Source organism: Miniopterus natalensis, chromosome 15 (assembly GCF_054644295.1).
Source record: "Miniopterus natalensis isolate mMinNat1 chromosome 15, mMinNat1.hap1, whole genome shotgun sequence".
Taxonomy (NCBI): domain Eukaryota; kingdom Metazoa; phylum Chordata; class Mammalia; order Chiroptera; family Miniopteridae; genus Miniopterus; species Miniopterus natalensis.
In genome coordinates, this window is record NC_142095.1 from 37,211,341 (window position 1) to 37,232,054 (window position 20,714).

The 20,714-nt window shown below is 48.5% G+C and overlaps 1 protein-coding gene across 4 annotated transcripts in view; it reads left to right on the top strand.

Annotated features, from left to right (window-relative positions):
* Window positions 1-20,714, top strand: part of CACNA1D (calcium voltage-gated channel subunit alpha1 D) — a 286,732-nt gene that overhangs the window by 170,230 nt on the left and 95,788 nt on the right. For all 4 annotated transcript variants that reach the window (XM_087825031.1, XM_087825030.1, XM_087825033.1 and 1 more), the window contains exon 9: window positions 16,248-16,417. In XM_087825031.1, coding sequence (XP_087681157.1) covers window positions 16,248-16,417 — 170 coding nt within the window. The remainder of the gene's footprint in view (window positions 1-16,247; window positions 16,418-20,714) is intronic.

A 20,714-nucleotide genomic window follows, 5' to 3' on the forward strand; every position in this document is an offset into this window, starting at 1 on the left:
CTTTATGTTGACATAAGGATAGATACACTATCCCGGCCGGCATGGCTCAGTGGTTGAGCATCGACCTATGATCCAGGAGATTGAGGTTCGATTCCCGGTCAGGGCACATGGTTGCAGGCTTGATCCCCAGTTGGGGCCGTGCAGGAGGCAGCCTATTAATGTCTCATCATTGATGTTTTTCTCTCTCCCCCCTCTCCCTTCCTCTCTCTGAAATCAATAAAGACATATATATATACATACACACACACACACATAAAAAGATAGAACAATTGAATGAATGGAAGAGAAAATCCAGAAATACATGTATATGGTCAACAGCTTTTTGACAAAGGTGCTAAGTAATTCAATGGAGAAAGGATAGGATCATCTTTTCAATAAAATGCCGGGAAAACTGGATACCTGCAAAAAACAACCAACCCAAAACCTTGAACTTTAGGTAATACTAGACACAAATACTGATTTGAAATGGATCCTAGATCTAGTTAAAAAGCTGAAATTATCAATATTTTCTAAAATGATTCCTGCCCTTCAGAAATAAGAAATTGAAAGGAAGTCACACAATGAAAGAAAATATTCACAGTATAAATATCTGATGAAAGGTTGGTATCTTAAATAGACAAAGAACTCTTAAGTTAGATAGCCCAATTAAAAATTGGCAAAATTTTAATTGAACAGATACTTCACAAAAGATTATATGCAAATAGCCAATGACATGTAGAAATATTCAGTATCATGAGTCATCTGGTGCCAGTTAAAACTGCAATAATCTTCTATATATAGGGAGTATGTACATACTTTATGTAGTACAATAGCTGAAATAAAAAGGACTGGCAGTATCAGATGTTGGCAAGAGTACAGAGTGACTAATATGCTCATACGTTGCTCATAGAAATATAATATGGTACAACCACTTTGGAAAGGTTTGTCAGTTTCTCATGAAGTTAAACATATACTTACCATATGGTTCAGCTGTTCCATTTCTAGATATTTTCCCAAGAGAAATGAAAACCTATGTCCACAAAATGACTTGTATGTAAATATTCATAGAGCTTTGTTCATAGTAGCTCTAAATTGGAAAAACCCAGATGTCTATCAACAAGTAAATAGATAAGGAAATTGTGGTGTGTTCAGACATTGGAATGCTATTCAGCAATAAAAAGGAAGAAGTATGAATTCAGTGAAGCACAAAAACATTTTGCTGAGGGAAAGAAGCCAGCTACAAGAAAGAATATACAGTGAAATTTTGGAAGAGGCAAAGTTAATCTATAATACAGAAGTGAGGTTATTGATTTTCCAGGGCGGGAGGAAGAAGAGTGGACTGGGAAAGGGAATGAGAGAACTTTCTGAGACGTATTATAAATGTTCCTCATCTTGATTGCGGTATTGTTTGCATGGTGTCAACATTAGCCAGACCGTAAGTCTAAATTGTGTACATTTGGTTTGCTCATGACCTGTGACTTGATAAAATAGATTTAAAAATAGAATTAAAAGATTTCTGCTTCTTTCACGAGAGGCTACCAGATACCACATTCATCTTCCCACCTGAAACAATAACAAAACCGAAAACAGATAATATATGTAAAACAATGGTGTTCAAGACAGGGAACATCAGACAATGAAGGACAGCGATCCCTGAGAAATGGGAAATAAACTAAACGAGCTTCATGACTGTCACAGCTCACTGGCTTAAGAAAGAGTTCCTGGGCCTTGGCATATAAATGGGAACCCAGGCAGTGTCTTCTCCCTGAGTTGAGAACATGAAGTGAAGAGTCTGCGGGGACCAAGGTGGCCAAAGTGTGCAGGACAGAGTAGTGGAGAGGCGAGAACTCTAGAGATAAGCAGGAGGTCCCCTAAGTATGGAGTGGAGTACTTTTCCACACATGTATGTGAGCAAACTACCTAACGTGGGGAAAGAGCATTCAGGTGGATTAGAGAGGATGGTGTTCAGTGCTCACAGAGGGCCAGGAACATTGCTGTTCTCACCAGCCAGCCTGGAAAAACTCACAATTCATACATTGGGCAGAGAAGGATTGGGGGGGATTTGCCTCAGTAGTGAGGAAGTATTAGTCCCAGACTGAGCAGTGCTCCAGATTGACCTGACAAATCATCAAAGCAAGACCCAAAAGGATCAGACAGTTTGATCCAAGCTACCTAACTGCATCCCAGAACAAAACATGAGATTATTTATAGGAAAGCAGAAATATCTAGCACCCAACAAGATAAAACTTACAATGTCTGGCATTCAATCCAAGGTTACTAGGGATGCAAAGAAGCAGAAAAACAGATGTTAGAATTACCAGAAAAGGAGATAAAAAGGATCATTATAACTATATTACATATGTTCAAAATGTTCAACAGAGACGTGGAAGATAAACCCTCCCTGCCTCCCCCCCAAAAGAAAGCAAGAGTCCAAGGAATAAATGTAATGAAAGATGTACAAGGCCTCTTCTACATAAAACTTGGCTGAAGAAATTAAAGACCCCCCAAAATGAAAGGATATGTGTTGTTCATGGATTGGAAAATTCAATTTATTAAGATGTCAGAAGACGGGTTGTACTGAGAGAAGGTGCTGTTCTTTGTAGTGAGAAGAGAGGAAGAGAAAATGGGACAGGTGCAAGTTTGGTTTGGTTGTGGGAAGCTGGGAGCATTCCTGCCTGATTGCTAGTTTTTCTGAGGCAGGAGGCAAGGTTAACTGCTGAGGCTGAGTGGGTAAGTGGCAGAATCATATGTCTGAAGAGAGTGGGGAAGGCTCAAAATAGTCATTACAGGGAGTCAGGGAGAGAGTAGGCCAGAGAACCGAGGTAGGTGATAGGTAGCGTTGAGGTCCCACTGGAAGCTGGTAACGGCGAATCTATATTGATGTCAGTCTGTCCCACGAATGACTTTCTGTAGCCATGCTCGACTGCTCTTACCCAGGCGTGGAGAAAAGGAGTACTTGAGCTCATCTAGGGTGACAATTTTGCTATCTATGTATAGTGAAAAGACGGAAGAGAGTTTAGGGTCTCAGTAAGAACATCACTGAGCAGATCACTGATGGGTCATGAAACCAAAGGTAGATTAAGAGGGAAGGAGAGGCTGAACAGATTGAGAGAAAATGCAGGGGTCAATGGCTGGACATTCCAAAGAGGTTAAAATGTTTGTAGTGGAAGTTATTGGGCAAGTCAGCTGGGATGAAAGGAGGTGGTAGTCGGAGAGCAGAAAGCTTGAATTCATGATTTGGGGTTTAAAACTTGGGGTTTGATGGTGGGATTGGGTGGCAGAAATGGCATGGAGGAGGAGGTCACTGGAGATGAACATGTCAGGGAGTTGAAAAGCCAGGGCTTGGCTTCTGGGGTCCCCCAGAATGATGGTAGACCTTGGGGTGGAAAGGAAGGCTGGGAGCCAGGAGCATCAGTCTTCAGGAGAAGACACGGGAGGGGGAGAAGGTCACGTAGCCCATGGCACTATCCTCAGAGGAACAGGGTTTTCTTTATAGCAGGATGAGGGAGTATTGGTCTAGATATAAAGAGGAACCAGAACCCAAGGAGGCCGTCAACTACACCTTGAGACCCCGGGGTAGGTGGGGTTTGAAGGACTGCAAGGGAAGCAAAGCAATAAGCTCGAGGGAGACCCAGGCTTCCATCAAAGTGAGGAGAATGGGTCCCTTTGAAGAGGTTGAAGGTACAGGAGCAGCAATTCCAGAGGGCACAAGGAAGGGCTGATGAGTGAGGGGAGGCCAAGACAGTGACAAGGAAGTTCAGAGGAAGGCGGGGACTATGGTGCACTGGGTGAGGGGGGATGGGGTACTGGACATGAGCCTTGCACTTTGGGCAGGCATTCGCTGAGGTCATCAGCAAAGAGGGCAGAGGCGTAGTGGAGGGAGGTCTGATGGGGGAGGGGCCTCAGCCAAGGGAGACCCTGCTCACTCGGTCTGGGGTGATGTGGTCTGGGCTCACCCAGCTTGAAATGTGTGTTAGACTCTTTAGTCTCTACAGAGACAGTGTAGATAGCCCAGCTGGGGCTGTGGCAGTGCTGTGGTTGGCATCCTTTGGCCAAGGGCATTATTTGCTGTGGTTATTTGTTTCCACATGTTGTAGTGGGACAAGTGCGAGTTGAGAGGTCAGCGCCCCGGCTCCTGTCCTGGTTCCGTACTTTTTAGAATCGTGACTTCTGTCAGTGTAATTCACGTCTCCAGGTCAAGGCTTTTTCATCCCTAGACTTGGAGAGCTCCACCTGCCCTGTAATTTTTCCTCCAGGGCTGTCCTAAGGACCTAGGAGAGAAGTGGATGGGAAGGGATTTTGTAAACTGAAGAGACCTTTCCAAATATGAGATGTGCTCAGCACTGGCCAGCTTGCAGTTTCCTTCCAGAAGGAGGTTCCTGTGTTTGAAAAGCCTTATTTGCAGTCTGAACACTCACTTCCCAGCTCTTCTCTCCAGGGCCCCACATCTCTCCAGGACCTGGAGTGGCACTTGAAGCACTAGCCTCATTTCTCTAAGCCTGATTGTCATAAGAGGTTGGTTTGGATTCAGGGATAAAAGATCTTTCCCTTGAAATAAATCTTGGTTTAAGTCATCTTCGGGTGGCCTTGGGGCCTCCAAGCATTTGGAACTTTACAGCTTCTGGGTCAGAGGCTTTTGCTGCATCTGAAGGGTTCTAATCCAGTGGGCAATGGCATGCTCCCTCCCTGGAAGTCGCCTGGTCCCTCCCTCTCTAGCTCTAAGTCGAGTGTCCTTTAGCACTGCCTGTATCTAGCAGTGTGCCCTGTGCCCAAGGACTGGAATGGAGGGTTGTCTGGGCAGAGAGGGCTCTCTTAGGAAGCTGGACTCAGGTTGGGCATTGAAGGATGGGCATTTGTAAGGATGAAGGGAAAGGAGGGCACATTCCAAACCAGGCCAGTGGTAAGAAAGGCAGGTGTACCATGTGTGTCAGGAGCCAGCGAGGTGGCCAGCAAGGCTGCTAGGATGCTCTGTGCTGGCCGGTGAGCAGTGGGCAGAACATGGATGTATAGTTGGGAACACCCAATGAGGGAGGCAGGGTTTCTTAATGGGAGCTGTTGAGGTGTTTGAAAATACGGTGATGGAGGAGAGCTGGTCCTGGAAGGTAAAGCTGGTGCCTCGCAGGGTGGAATGGAGTGAGGAGAGCTCTGGCGCAGGGCCATGGTGAGGTGGAAACGAAGGAGTTGATGAGGAAGATAGTCGTGGTCCAGTGTCTCCCCAGTGACAAGGAGTGATCTGTGGATTTGATTGTCAACTCGGGGGTATGGATTGTATGAGAGAATTTTTTATTGCTTATAATTGTTAATATAGTAGCTAAGATATGCCAGGCACCTTTCTCTATTGCTTTGATGAAGTGGCTTTGCCTCTGTTTTACAGATGAGGAATGCAAAGCTCAGAGAGTTTAACCTTTTTCTCAAAATCACACAGCTGTAAGTAAGGAATTCCTAGTAAGGTAGGGATTAAATCTAGATCTGCTTATCTCATCAGTTGGAAGTCCTTTCTGTGTCTGGTGAGCGGGAGCCCCCTGTGGGATGGGCTGATACATCCTGAGCTTGTCTGTTCTCCATGCTTTGTCAGTTTCTGTTCCCAGAATTAGTCAAAGCAAAGTGGACGAGTGGAATATGGAGTCTTCAGAGAAACTGGTCTCTTTTTCCTCTTAAAACTGCATGGGAACGAGTCCCATTATAGCTCAAGGGGTCCTTTGGGATCCTGTTTCTCGGGTGCATCCCTCTGTATCCCTGCCCTATAATAGGATGCTTGTTCCTTGCTCTCAACTAAGCCTGGTGACTCAGCAAGGGCACTTCCCACCCATCCTGCTCTTCTAGGAGGAACTCCTGCTGGGAGGGAGACTCCACCTCCTCTCAGTGCCTCTCACCAGGCGATTTGCCTTTGACCTAGCCAGTGGTGGGACTGGAGCTGAAATTCCTACAGGTGTTGCTTTGAGGACATCCCAGCAGGTGGGCTCAGTTCCAGCTTCTTCCCTGGACCAGTGTTGCTCATTAGTAGTGAGACCCACCAGCAGATGTTTGCACAGGCAGGTCCATCGTTCAACTAACCAGGCCCTTTCATATAGCAAACTCACTGCCCAAGTCCACCGTGCCCTGGGGGGGCTGGTACCTTCACACACGTTTAATTTTAATGATTCTACCATCTCCCAGTCAGTCTTCAGGTACACATTTTTCTTATTTTTCTTCAAAAACTGGAATCTGTCAAGTCTAGTGAGGTGTGTTTCTCAGGTGACTTCTTAAGCAGCAGTGTTTGAAGCCTGCCATGGAAAAAGTATGGTGTTGGCTCGGCTCATTTGATTGAGGGATGAGTTCATTCAGAGAAAGTGATGCCAGGCGAGAGAGCCCATGTTTTTGAAGAATATCTCTTAAAATGTATTTTTTAAAAAAAAACAGAATGGAACAAGAAGTCTGTAACTTTTAGGATGCAACCTGCAAGGATTCTCGTCATTGGGGGAAATTTTCTGCAATGGAAAGTTTTTCGGTAGCCATGGAAACCCCGTCTTCAAAGAGAGACTGCTCCTCTGTCCTCAGACAGGGAGACGTGGGGAAAGGAAGGTGTGTTTCAGTCTAAGAAGCCCGAGACAGTTTATTTCCACGTATGGCTCTTTTAGACTTGTACAGGACTCTGGCTATCTTTGTTTTTGTTTTTTGTTTTTGATGACATTGATGGGTACAGTTTTAAGTGGTAGAAAGTTACATGGGCATTTGTGATCTGATACATCTAATGCAGAGCCCATAGTCCATGGCTTTGACATGATCGTGAGCCTGTGGTACTGTTTATTAAAATTACTCAGCCTGTTATTATCGAGCAACTACTAATGGCCTGGGTTTGTGATAAGGAACCAATATACAAAGATAAGACAGATGCAGCCCCTCCTTCCCGGACCTTACAGTCTAGTGTGTTAAAGAGAATATTAAATAACAATTGCAGGGCCATGAGACAAATTCTACACGAGTGAGACTGTAAGGACGCTGGAGAGATGTCCTTACAGGCCTACCCAGCTGAGGGGGATGGTATGTGGAGGAGCAGAGAGGGAACAGCGTGCACAGTGGCTGGGAGCTAAAAGAGAGCTCTATACCTTGGGGAAAACGAGTGAGCTTTAGGGTGGTGGGGTACAGAGTGCGAGCAGCAGGGGGTCAGAAAGGACCAGGGGAGATGAGGGAAGACCAGACAGGTGGAGCATTGTTCATTCCACCCTGTCCCCATTCCTGTAGCGTAGGGTAAGTGCCACATGTACCCAGCCCTCTCAACTGCCGTCACAGTAGATAACTCAACCTAATCATCTACTTTTAGGAGACATCTACTTTGAAAATGGTTCATCTTCCCAAAAGATGGAAACTGTTTGCTATTTAAAGCATCGTCACAGGCTTGTATGTCAATAAAAGCAGTCAAGGACATGCACAAAAAGGGAGGGAGGGTTGCTTTGAGAAAATCTCAGCACACCCAAACCTTTGCAAACAGAAAAATTAGGAGGCGCTCAAAGTATTCACCAGGGGGTTTATTTTAGTCATGAGTTCCCAAAGAGCGGTTGTAATGTGGTTTGGATGATTAGAAATATGGTTGTTAAGTGTGTTCCTCAACACATTTACTGTGCGAACAAGGGCCCTTCATTTTCTCTTGTCCCTTGTGGCAGCCAGCGACTCCCCTCCACTTCTTGGTGGCCAGTGCCTGGCATGCCAGTAAAGGATTCTGTCAGGGGTCGGCTTTCTTCCCCTCCTTGGGTCTTCTTGGTAAAGGAGCAGATTTTAGTGATGGAGTGCTGCCTCCCAAGGCCACTGCTCCTGTTCCGGCCTTTGTCTCACACACAGAGTAAGAACATACTTGGGCTAATCTTGGCTTTTTGTGGTTGATGGAGGGAAAACTGGAGCAAAGCCAACGATTCTGATGAACTTTCAACTGAACCAGTGCCAATATTAAATGTATTTTTACTGTGAAATATCACACTTTATTGTTGATTTTTAAAATAAAACAAAACATAGTTTCTTGAACAGAAGCTGAATTTGCATGCTTTCCAAAAAACAGATTTAAATATAAAAATATTTTTTGAACCAAACTACTTTTTCATTCTGTTTTATTTCCTTTATGTTTGTGTAGAGGAAATAATTTAGGTCTAAGGAAGACTGGCCTCTGCTGATAAAAATTAGTGGGTTACTCTCAACTTCCCCCTACTTTTTACCTTTTTATAAATGCTGCCTTTTTGTTTTTTCTTGGGGGGGGGGGCGTTGTGAATTTCTGATTCCTCAGTTTTACTAGACATCTGAGTCCTAGTGATTAGCCTTGTTCACTGGAGGTTTCTGTGCTTGTTTGTGTTTGTTTTCTGCGTGTGGGTATATTTCAAAGTATTTAATTTGTCTAAATTTTATTTGTGTGGGTCCGGTTAAAAATAGCATTACAACCCCAAAAAAAAGCCCTATCTCTAAATCAACATGATTTTTAGTGGCCCATTTATTTTATGGGGCACTTGAGAAATAACAAATTCCAGAGCAAACTGTGGGTCATCCTTTTGCCTTTGTGGCAGCCACGTTGGCCCTGCACTGACATTTGAATGCAGTGGCTGCTTCAGGCTAAGCGCTCGCTCTCCAGCAGCCTTGACTGAGCTGGGGCTCCCAGAGAGCAGGATGTCAGGGCCAGTAAATCCTGGGCAATGGCAGGGTTTGGGGAATTCTCTGTAGGGTGTGGGGCCAGTGCCCAGCCCCTGGAGAGGGTGGGGGCTTCCAGGAGGAAGGATGGCTGGTTCCAGGCACAGAGGGTCTTTCCCGGAGTGGTGGGCGCTTCCTGGGGAGGTGAGCAGAAAGGGTGCTGTCACCTTCCCCTGAGCCTGAGTTGGGCTGTGGAAGAAAATCGAATGTGGGGGTAAGCGGTGCATTCTTCCCTGCCCCTCTCTCCCTCATCCTGACCAGTAAGTGTCCACTCTGTGCAGCTCCTGAGCCAGGAGGCAGGAGTCGGCACCCCAGGGAAAGAGCAATTGGTTAGGAGCCCCGGGGTCCCTGTGTATAGGGCACATGCGTGGGGCCAGTACAGTACCTTGTGGAACCTCGATTTTGGCCTTTGTGAGACAGGAGTGAAAATCCTCACCCTGCTTGTCCCACGCGAAGTAGTGAGGGGCCTGTGGCACAGGGAATGTGAAGACACGTTGAAGGCTCCAGATAAAAATCAAAATACATACGAGGTTTGTTTCTGTTATTACTAGAGAGAGGGGCCACAGCCTGGGTGGGCTCCCCTACAGGGAACTGTCAGCTCCCTGGCAGCGCAGGCCCAGATCCTGCAGGGGTTAGACGGGCTCCGGTGGGTACATCTCAGGGCCTTCTGCTTGTTCTTGTCTGTTTCTCGCTCCATCTGAAGGGCCTGTGTGTGCGTCATGGTGTGGCTGCTCTAAGTCAGAACCCCTCCTGGCCTTTTTGTCTGAACTCTTAGCCCTTTGGCTTCCTGGTGTTGATGCCACCGGATTTCTTGGCTGCCATGTCTAAAGGAGGGTGCCAGGCTGCTGCCCAGGGAAATGAGCAGAAAGTGAGGAAGGGTCCGGTTCTCAGCAGTCAGGGGCCCTGCTGTCCCTTAGAGCCATAGAGGAGGCCGGAGAGACTCAGCTATAGGGGCTGTTGAACAGAACCCAGGGCGGTGTGTTGCCACGTGCCGGCCTGATGGGACACGGGATGTGGTGTGGGCCTGGGGAGGCAGACAGCAGGTCTCTACAGCATCCCATGCTCCAGGTGCCCTGCTGAGGCGCTAGTACTTTTCCATCAGAAAAGTACTTTTCCCTGTGTGCACCCCTCTGGGGAAACTGCTACCTCCCAAGGCCACCCATTCGTTTTTGGTGGACTTTGACTATTAGAAATTTCTTCCTTAGATTGTGATGAAATAAATCTTAAACATCCACCTACCCCCTGGGGCACATGGGGTCTGCTTCCTCTTTTCCATGGCAGCCGCCCAGAGCTCGAGGCCTAGGAACAGGGCTCCTCAGTGGTGTGTCTTCTCCATCTCGTCTCTGTTCTGCCCTGACCACCCCAGCTCTCTTTCCTGAACGCATAGGCAGGGAATGTTTACATGGCAGGTGGGCATCACCAGGCGCTGTGGGGTCCGTGTTAACCGGGATGCGGACACAGGGTGCGCCAGACCTCGCGCCCCAGCGTGAAAGGGGTGGAGGTGAACGTGATCGGGGAGGGGGAGGGGTTGGGGTCAGCGGTGGCAGGCTCATAGGTGTTTTTCTGAATTATTAAGAAAGGTGGGAATTTTATCAGAAACATGTTATGTTCAACTTGCGTTTCTCTCGATGGTGTGTCCACCCAGCCTCCCCCATTGATTAGAGTGCCTCCCGGCCTGCTCACCACCATGTGCTCCTTCTTTTGGCCTCATCAAGAGTAGCTTCTGTTGCAAAGTGGTTAAGGCCTCTCCCATCCAACTTCTGTGGCTTCCCCACGGCCCCCCAGGGAAGCAACCTCAATGTCTTACTTTGGGGTTTAAGGCCCCTTCTGGACTGACTATACGCTGGTTTTTGAAACTCATCCCTTCATACTGTACCCTCTCTTCCCTCTGCCTCCTATGTGCCCACGTTGAGATCCTTAGGAGTGTTCGCTCAGGAGCTAGATGGGCTTGTGTGACCAACCTCCCAGAGCCTCAGTTTCCTCAGTGTCTGTACAGTGAGGGTGAGAACAGCTCCTCCCTCACAGTGGACACTCCCCAGTGAGGTTGGGGTAAGGCATCGAGCTGGGCTCTGCTCCGGATACCGCGTTGTGGGGGCCAGCTGAGACGGCCTGTGCTTGTGCGTGCACACATGCGCACACACACGTCTCGGTGTTCGGGGAGCAGAGTACACTAGTGACTCACAGGAGGACACACACACACACACACACACGTCTCGGTGTTCGGGGAGCAGAGTACACTAGTGACTCACAGGAGGACACACACACACACACACACACACACACACCTGTGCCTTGGTGTTCAGTGAGCAGAGTGCAGTGGTGATTCACGGGAGGGCAGATTCTGGATGGGGTGGCGAGAGGAGGCACGGGAAGCTGGGTCTTGGAAGGTGAGCTGGAATTCAGAGGTGGGAGAAGGCTGTTCAGGTGAATGGAGCTCTTTGAACCAAGGCTCAGAGGGTTGAGGAATTGAGAAGAGTGTAGCCAAAATGCAAGGTGAACATCTGTAAGAAGGGGAAACAAAGCTGGAATAGCCTGTGGGTTAAGGCTAGAAGGCCCTGGGTGCCAGCCTGAAGCATTTGACCTTGATTCTTGAGGGCAGCAGTGAGGAGCCATGAAGTATTCTGAGCAGGACAGTGCCAGGATGAAGTCAGGTCTGCAGCAGGAACCAGGAGCCAAGAGGGAAGCAAAGCCCGATGACACGCTCTGGCTGTGACTTCTTCCGGCGCCTCAGTGGACGAGGTGCTGGCAGACCGGCCACCATAAGACGCTTGGTCGTTGTCCAGCTGGCAGGGAGATTCCTCCCTGAGAAATTATCCTTACAAAAGTACATGGACCTGAGGGAAGATTTTCTAACAACCGGGAGACAGCCAATCTACCACCCCATGAGGCTGTAAATGACAAGGGAAGATGGCAGGCTGGTGTGGAGGCTGCTCCAGATGGCGTGTCTGGGCTCGGACACACTCATTTTGTGCTCCTGGGAGATCTCAGGAACTGTGGGCTTTCAGTCCCAGTGCACTCTGGCCTCCTAGGGAGTAGGCTTGTTTCGTTGTGTGCATTTTTTGGGGGTACATTTTGTGCATTTTGAAAGGGGGCATCATAGGAGAGAGACAAACATGGAAAGGAAAACATAAGAAATGGACAACATTGTCCATTTCCGTAAGGAGCCTGCAGTCTAGCTGGTAAGCAGAAATGAATACATAAAATGTAAATTTGCATTTGACTACTAAGGTTACAGTTTCCAAACACTTAAAATCTTTTTCAAACTACAGAAAAGTTGTAAGAATAAGAATAGCATAGTGAATGATCCTTGTTCCCTTTATTTGAATTCACTTATTAGTGATTTATCTCATGTGCTTTTTATTTGTCATCTATAAGGGTGTAGAGTGGTTTTAAAAAATACTTTATAATTCATTACTATCCTTAGTTACAACTTTTGAGGGCTCAAACTATCACAGGTTTGGCCAGCTAGAGGCATTGCTCTGGCTCCTGTGTCCTTATGGCATGCCCACATCATGCTTTTATTTGCTTGTTTGGGTTATTTATTAATTTCAGTACTACTTTACTTGTTTCATCTCGTACATATTCTGCCCTGCCCCTGGAATCAGCCATTTCACCCAAGACTACTGGTTTCTTTCATTGGGAAATGGTATTAGAGACCAAGATCCTGGGTTCCAGGTGTGCTCATAACTCTGGGTATCTCTGCTTCTAGATCCTTTCAATAGACAGAGCTGGGAAATATATGCATTTACACACATGTATACATACTATATATGTAAGTGCGTATGTGTGTAGTAAACATATAATGAATTCACACCAATACTGCCAATTCCAGTCCATCCCCAGAGGGTTCTTTCAAGCCCTCCTCCCTTCTACATTTCTCTATCCCTCCTCCCACAGTGAGACCCTGGCTCCCAACAACATTGATGCATTATTTCATTTGTCAAGTCCTATAATACATCTGAAATAATTTCAGCATTGATTTGTCCGTATTGCTTCACAAACTCAACAAACCTCCTGAAAAGAGTTCAGCACTTAACTTGCAGTTCTTCCCTCACTACAGTCCTGCCCAAGACTGAGACTGTCTGTCAGATGTTCATAAGCTACTTGGTTACTTCTTTCTCCTTCCGCATGGCTATGGTTTCATTTGAAATACAGTCAGGTTCATTTGTCTATTAATTTGCTTCTACTTTAGGGGTATTTTCCCTCCATCTCATCCCTGTTAAATTTAATTTAAAAGTTTTAATGTCTATAATATTAACGTGATTCCAAAAGTCAAAACTATAAACACACTAAGTAGTGCCACTCCTACTTTAGTCCCTCTGCTCCATTTGTCCCTGTCATTCCTGTCCCTTATTTCTGTCTTAGCCTTCAGATACATCCCGTATCAGATACATCCTGTAGTAACATATGCATGTTTCCTTATTTCCTCTTTTTCTTTGTCTGCAAAGGGTAGCACGCTATGTGCTTTTTTGTCCAACCCCTTATATCTTTCTTCATTTGATTGCACCATAAACAGAATTCTGATCTGGAGCAAGCAGGCTTCTGTCACACACGGGTTGTCAGATTTCTAGTCGCTTGGAAAAGTCTGATGGTTTCTACCAATAGCTTTGTTAAATCAACTTTTGTAATAGTGACTCTTATTTTATCCCTTCTAAAATGATGAATTCTTATACAAAAGGGAAAACTTTTTTTTTTTTTTTTCCATTATCCACTAAGGTTCATACAAAATTCAGTGGGATCAAGGGAGATTTTCTGGAATGGAAGGTGTGTTGTGACGGGAATGAGTTATTTTCAACTGAGTGATAGCGTTGCAGGATTGATAGGGCACTTGGCTGCTCATCCCTCTGAGCCCTAGGATATTATGTGTCCTTTTGTGCTGCTCTCAATTCTGCTGGGATCACTCAGCTTCGAGCCAATTCAGAGCTGTTTGCAATTTTTCCCCCTTTGGTATTTGAGAAAGCTCCTCCAATTGCCTTTTTTATGCCTAGATCCCACAACTAAATATTACATATTTGAGCTTCACATTTGTACAGTGTTTTGTGATTTCCACAGTATCATCTTATTGGATGTTTTATTTAATCCCTGTGAAACAGTAGAGTGGGTATTGTTTCTGCTTTGCACGTAAGGAGACTGAAGCTCAGAAAAGTGGCAGAGCTGGCACCAGAACCCAGCCCTTCAGATGTGGAGCCCCGTGTGGTCTGGGAGGGCCAAAGGGACAGCCGGGTTTATCACAAATATCTACCTCCCTGCATCTTTTCCTCCACCCTGTCTCATAGCTGGCAGGGGGAGATTTATGCCTAGTACATCTTAGTTCTGTCCAAATCAGTGAATGTTACCTGCCTGCTAAGTATTAGGCCCTTCAGAACTGTGAATTGAGTTCGGAGGGTTTACATTGACAATTTTGTTATATGAACTTTTGTAATAGTGGCTATTGTTTAGTCTGTCCAAATCTGGCAGTCTTTTTTATTCTCAGAAATTTTAGTCATAGTAGGATGTACCCATGGACGCTGTTCTGCATCCCAACAACCAAAACTGTGCAACAGTGATGCAGCTTGTTAGAGAGGGCTTTCTGTATTCCTAATACAAGAAAACTTCATAAAATACAATATTAAAGCACCCCCCCCCCCAATAAAGCCCTTAAGTTTCAGGATAACTCTTTTACTATCTTGGTCTTCTTCAAGAACTCAGATCAGATATGTAATCATAATAAGAATGCCGTGTTTGTAGGTAATCATGCACATTTATACTCCAAGTTCAGAATCGAAACCTGCACAGAGATTTGTACTTGGATGCTCCTGGGAACAATAGGATTGAAGGCCCACATACTTGTTCTTTACCGCGTGTTAAAAAAAGTTACATAATGCATTTTCATGTGGACACGTGACATTCCAGGGCTGCCTCTTGTTCGGGGATGTGATTCTGGGTTGGGTGTGGCTTTTCTAAAGTTCAGATTAATATGTTGAATCTACCCCCGACCAAGTTATGCATGTCCTGTATCTCAGGAAGCCTGGGAGGCCTAGAAGCCTCCAGTCGTTCTTGGGGTATGGTTTGCATACCTTCTTTTTTGAGACATAAGGAAAGGCCCCTGGGCTGGGAGTGCAGAAAACACCTCAGGGTCTTCACCACCTTCAGCTCAGCCTGCAGATCCCTGGAGGGGGCTCCTCTGAGAGCTGGGCCCAGGGTGCACCACAGTCCTGCCCCTCCCCACTTTCCCGAGGGTGAAGAGGGGAACCAACCAGCCCCATCAGGGCCAAGGACAGGTTCTGGAGCATCAGAAGAGGGGGTGATAAGGAGCACTGAGTGTTGTCCTTCTAACTGTGGGCAGAGGGTGCAGCCTTGGCAAGGATTCCAGTTCTTATCTGAAGTACCAGCGTCACTGGGCGTCCATGTCTCTCTGCAGCCCTTGGACAGCCCAGAGTTGGGGGCGGGGGAAGAGAGAGGAGAGAGAATAGGGGTTGGCTTTATGTCAGCAGGTCATTTCCACCTTCGTCATATGGGAGATGTGCTGGCTGTGGATTGGGAGGAAGGCAGAGGAAGACAGACGTGACCTCTGTCAGAATCCGGGGGTCTGTGTGCTGTGTGCAGGAGCTGCACTGCCTGGAATCTCATCTTTCTTAGCAGCTTTTTCATCATACTTACTAAATCTGCAACTCGCATAACTTGGCTCCTGTAACAAGTCACGGTTGGAAAGGCAGATGGTTCCTTGTATATGAAAACTGGGTAATCGTCCACCTGACTCTCAGACTCGCTGAGCGATGTGGGGTTCTGTGTGCGCGTAGATGTAGGAGTGCAGACATGAAGGCGGAGTAAACAGCGGCCAGTTGGGAACATGGACACGTCTGCCAAGGCCCTCCCTGGGCAGGTGTTCCTGTAAACTGGCAGCAGATCCTGCCGCCCCTTCACCTCCTACAGGGAAGGCTTGTGGGGGAAAGATCAAGAAGCAGGGTTAAGAAAAAAGGCGTGTTTCACTAGGGCTCCATTTCCTGCCTGGGATGGGAGACTGGGGCTGGGAGCTGGGTCTCCCCTGACCCTGTCCACTGCTCTGCCCAGAACCTGCAGGTGGTGGGGGTGGAGCCTGGACCGGTCCACCTCTCAGGGCCCTTGGTTTAGATAAAGGGGTCAGCACACATTAGGAATGTTACGTTTCTGAAAGTATTGCAGAAACACTGAACTCGGTCGGTGCTCTCTTTGACCTCAGCTTGGCCCTCCTGGGCCCTTTCTCTTCGAAGGGCGATGCCTGCTATCTGAGGAGGCTGCAGGGGGAGGTGGGGCACCTCTGAGTTCAGGCCCCTGGTGGGTGGGGGGATGGCAGCAGGCCTGCCCTGACAGCACATGGTGTTTTTGGCCCGGGCTCCTTGGGGTCGCTGGAATCCTGCAGGGAGCTCGTTTTCTGAGAGAGGGTGCATGTGTGTTGGTGTGTGGCCTGCAGCTCTGACACCCACAGTCTTGCTTGGGACGACACTGTCCTGTCTGTCCACGTGTGTGGCCCCCGTTGCTGTGCTCGTGTGGCTGTACTCGGTGCTGTGTGTCCTGCCACAAGACTGTTGTGCCTCAGGGCAGATGGCTTGTGCTGCGGGTCCCCGAGGGGTCCTGACATGTGCTTGTTCTCTTGCTTCCCTCAGAGAATTCTCCAAGGAAAGAGAGAAAGCAAAAGCCCGGGGAGATTTCCAGAAACTCCGGGAGAAGCAGCAGCTTGAAGAGGACCTGAAGGGCTACTTGGATTGGATTACCCAAGCAGAAGACATTGACCCTGAGAATGAGGAGGAGGGAGGAGAGGAAAGCAAGCGAAACAGTACGTGGCGCCCTTCTAGCCCTTGGCCAGGCCGTCTGTGTGCAGTGCAGGTGTGGCCCGCAGCAGGCGCTCCTGCCCTCTGACCTGCCTGTGAGACCCAGGGCCCCTCGACCATCCGGTCCCTTCTGCCTGCATGTCAGAGAGGACAAGTGCATATCCCTGCCTCTGAATTTCTGCCTGAGGTTTGGATTTGAGAGCTGTATCTAGTCACGTCACTTTATGGTGGAGGAGGGTCGGCCAGACTCACCGATCACCTTGGGAATTCAGTAAGCCCCTTCCGGGCGGGGCTGGGTATGGCACCACCTCAGGCGTTCAGGAAGCCCCTGTGAGCGGGACCAAGTTTGGTAAGACCCACGTTCACCTTGCCTCACAGGAGACAAAGTTGTGGTTCCTCCTCTTCCGAGTGAGCAGTGTTGTTGGAGCTTGGAGAGCAGGTGACCTCTCTACCCCTCTGCTACTTGCAGTGGCTCCCACCTGTGCTAGCCATGGGAAGCCAAATGCTTGGCCCCTCTGGGGCTGGGGAGAAACCAGTTTTGGGCAGTGTTAGGAGGCCCGTGAGTCAGCATGGCTGCTTGGGAGCCCACCCACCTGGTGCCCCACCCACACTGACACGAGGCACCCAGAGCACTTCTTGCTGTAGGAAGGCCCGGGGCTCAGTCAACCACTGGAATTAATTGTCAATGTCAACCAAGACGTCTGTCTTACCATATACTCTTCTCACAGACATGCTCTTCCTCTTCCTGTGGCCATCTGTGCCTCAGGTAAAAGTGGGTATTGACATTTAGCAGTGGATTTGACTAAGATGTTTGTGACTTGTTTCCAATCTACAGTAGTTGATGGTAAAGACCGATAACATATTTCAGAGGCGCATGTCCATTGAGAGACCTGGGAACTGCCTTGCAAAAGATGGCTGAGGGGGCCCCCCTTTGAGTGGAGCCCCTCAGATGTCCCCCAGCCACTCCTTCATTCAGTGAGGCTGGGTGCTGGTGTCAGGAGGACTCCTGAGATGGAGAGGCTGTGTTTGCTCCTTCTGGGGAGGGGCAGGCTGCACACACGCAGATGCAGCACAAGGAGACGGAGACACAGGTTGGAAGGGAGGCAGGCAGGGGGCTGAGAGGAGGAAGGGCTGTAGGAGAGAGCTGTGGAGGCATTGGACCTGAGCCTTGAAGGATGGATAGATCTGAGACATGTCACAGCTCAGTGTTGGGAAAAACATTCTGAGCCACAGCAGTGGCATGAGGAGGACATCAAGATGGGCAAACTCAAGGCTCAGGGAGGAAGCAATGGACCCTTGGTTTGGCTGGAGCACAGAGGGTGTGCAGGTCAGGGAGACACAAAGCAGGGAGGGTGAGGCGAATCTGTGTTGCTTCTGTAGACAGGGGAGCATGGGGACTGAGACCCATGCTGGAGGGAATTCTTGACTGAGGTGGCCTTCAGTGATTTCTAGACTCACGTTCTGAGGCTGTGATTCCATGGGGAGTGAGGGTTTCCTGCTATCATGGTTGCAAATGATTGATTGAGTCCTGTGTGCCATTGGGGGAGCCACTGGCCACTCTCCTCTCCGCCCCTGCTTCTTCCCAGGTCTCACCCACTGCTCCTCAAGGAAGAGCCTGGGGTTCACCACCTAAGGATTGGGAAACTGCAGGAGGATTTCTAGAGCTGACTGTGTTTGTCAGAGTCAATAACTCTGATTTGAGATCAGAGTTTATAAGCTTGAGTTTGTTTGAGTTCCAAACTCGGTGGTGTCCTCTAAGTGTGGGGTATAAGAAGAGCATCTGCATGTCTTTGCACAGCTCTCCCAGGTGTTTGAGCCAGCCTGAATCCCCATGGCCTTTGCACCTGCAGTGTGGCCAGCAACAAGCTGCTTGCGTGCAGCTTGGGGAATGCTTACCATGCTCTTTTCCTCTTCATTCCCAAACCTCAGTGTTGATGCTGCCCCGTGGAGGCCCGCTGGCCACCTGCCCCCTTCTCCTAAGCCCAGCATCTAGCATATTGTGTACAAACCAGTGAAAGCACTGGTCCTTCTGCTGAGCAGAGCGCCTTTCTCTGCTTGTTTAGGATTGTCCTGTAGGAAGCTGAGGGAGGCCCTCTTGCGGACTGATGGCCTTTCAATCTCTATTGCGCCACCTCTGGCACCGTATTTATGGCCTGTGATTTGAGGAGAAGGAGGGATTTTTGTGATTTGAGGCAATGCCTTCTGGTAGTCCTGAGGGTCCACGCTTGTGTGATAGCCCAGCATTTCCTGTGTTCTGCTGTCTGATGACAAAAATCAGTGCCTCTGCCATTGGAGACCTTGCCGTGGAGAGGAGACAGAAAAGCAGTGCCGCATTGTAAGGCACTGGACAAGCTGCACCGTAATCAAGGGCCAGCAGTCTGCTGTGGGAGTCCAGAGGGCACCGAGATGCGGGCTGGTGGGAATGCAGGGAAGAGCCCATGGAAGAGGTGGTAATCCTGCTGAGCTCTGAGGGATGAGCCTCCTTGGGCTGCAGAAGGTGGGAGAAAGCTTTTCAGGATGAGGAAAGGGCATGAACAAGGTGAGGATGGTTACAAATGTTTAAAGTCCTTACATACATTACTTAGTAATATAATCAAAGAAAGAAATCCCCTTTAAAAATTGTAGATCTTCAGCATCCACTTTGTAAGGGGGGCTCCAAATCCCAGAAAGCTGCACTGTGTCTCTAGAACGTGAGCATTGTGGCTCCTGCTATGCCCAGGGATGCGTGACTGCCTGCGGAACCCGCTCAGAGTTTGATCCAGAATAGCTCATCCTTCTGTGGGTGGAGCACCCGGAGCATCCTTGTCCTTCGTCAGGCTCATTTGCCAGGTGCTGCGGTCTCCTGTGGAGCGAGGCTCCCAGTTTTTCCCGAGTCATCAGAGCCTAGAGCCCTGATGATTAGGGTTGGAAATAAAGACACAAATCCCAGGCTGTGGGAACCACGCAGGGAATTAACTGACTTAAGAGAACCCGGGTCTCCTCCTTACCAGGAGGTGGGCCTCTCTGAATACATTTCCAGCAGCCCAGACCGTTTGGAAAAGCAACGACCTCCCGTGGCTACTAGCCATTTTCCTCTTGTCCCAGCCAGAAATCACAGGGGAGAGTTCCAGCAAAGCCCACGTTGAAACCAGCAAACAGAGGTTGACTTGCCACCTGCACACCCAGCCTGGTCACTGCCGTCTGTTAGCAGGCAGAGAAGTGTGGGTATGGCTGGTGCCAGCGAGCCCCCTGGGTGTGTCAGATCCACCCCAGCCCTGCTCCTGCATTATCTCTGGGAAAGTGGGTGGGACTCCGTTTGGGGCTCCTGACCTTGTCCACACTGCCTTAGGATGCTGTCTCCACAGATTGCCCTTTTTAGGTCCTGGGTGGGATTCCCCAGACACTGAAGAATTAAGTGACAGTGTGAGAAGAAGCCCTTCCTGATGGCGGAGCCTCAGCTGAGAGGAGCAAAGGGGAGGAGAGGAGGCCATTAATAGCAGGTGTCAGGAGCCCACGGGAGGGGGCGCTGGGCTGGAGGTCATTCTGATGCCCCTTCCCTGGAGCTGGCTGGCTGTGGTTGAGTTTTGTGACTTGGAATTTGGACTTGAGTGTTAGGCACATTACCCAGCCTCTCTGAGCCCTGTTTCCTTGTCTGCAAGATGGGGATAAAGATATTCGACCATTAGGTTGTCATGAGGCTTAAAGGTTCGATAGCTGGTAGGAGCCACCACGGCTGTAGACATGTGCTGCTGCTCTTTCATCAGACTCCAGTAAAACCGGACCAAAACAGTTATTTTTGCAGATTCTACTTGACCTCTGCCCAGCCTCAGGGTGAGGGCCCATTTTAGGACCATGTCCCTACACTTTCCTGTTTAGAAACGATAAGGTTCCGATGTCGTGATGGAAAAACAAACCTGTTGACCTGGTCACCTTTGAGATATGGTGGCACAAATCTCTGGCTCTCGAAGCCCATTTCTGGCTGGCTGATGCCTGCTGTCAGAGAACAGATGTCGGGTCAAGTGCTCAGAGATGTGCTCACATTAGCTTTTCTTTCTGATCTGCTAAATGTCATTTTCTGCATCTGTGGTACCGACTCTGGCTGTAGATGACAACACCCACCCTCCCCCTGGGAGCTCGAACGCTTCCAGATGCTACCCCCAACCCCTTGCTGATTAGCTGGTCTGTGGTGGGGCTTGGACGTGGCTTTATTTACAGCTTCCTGGAGGTTCCAGTGGGAAGCCAGGGCTAGGAACTTCCAAATGCCGTCCCACTGAAGAGCACATGGTTCTAGGCTTTCCCTTGAAAGAAGACAAACGGAGAGGC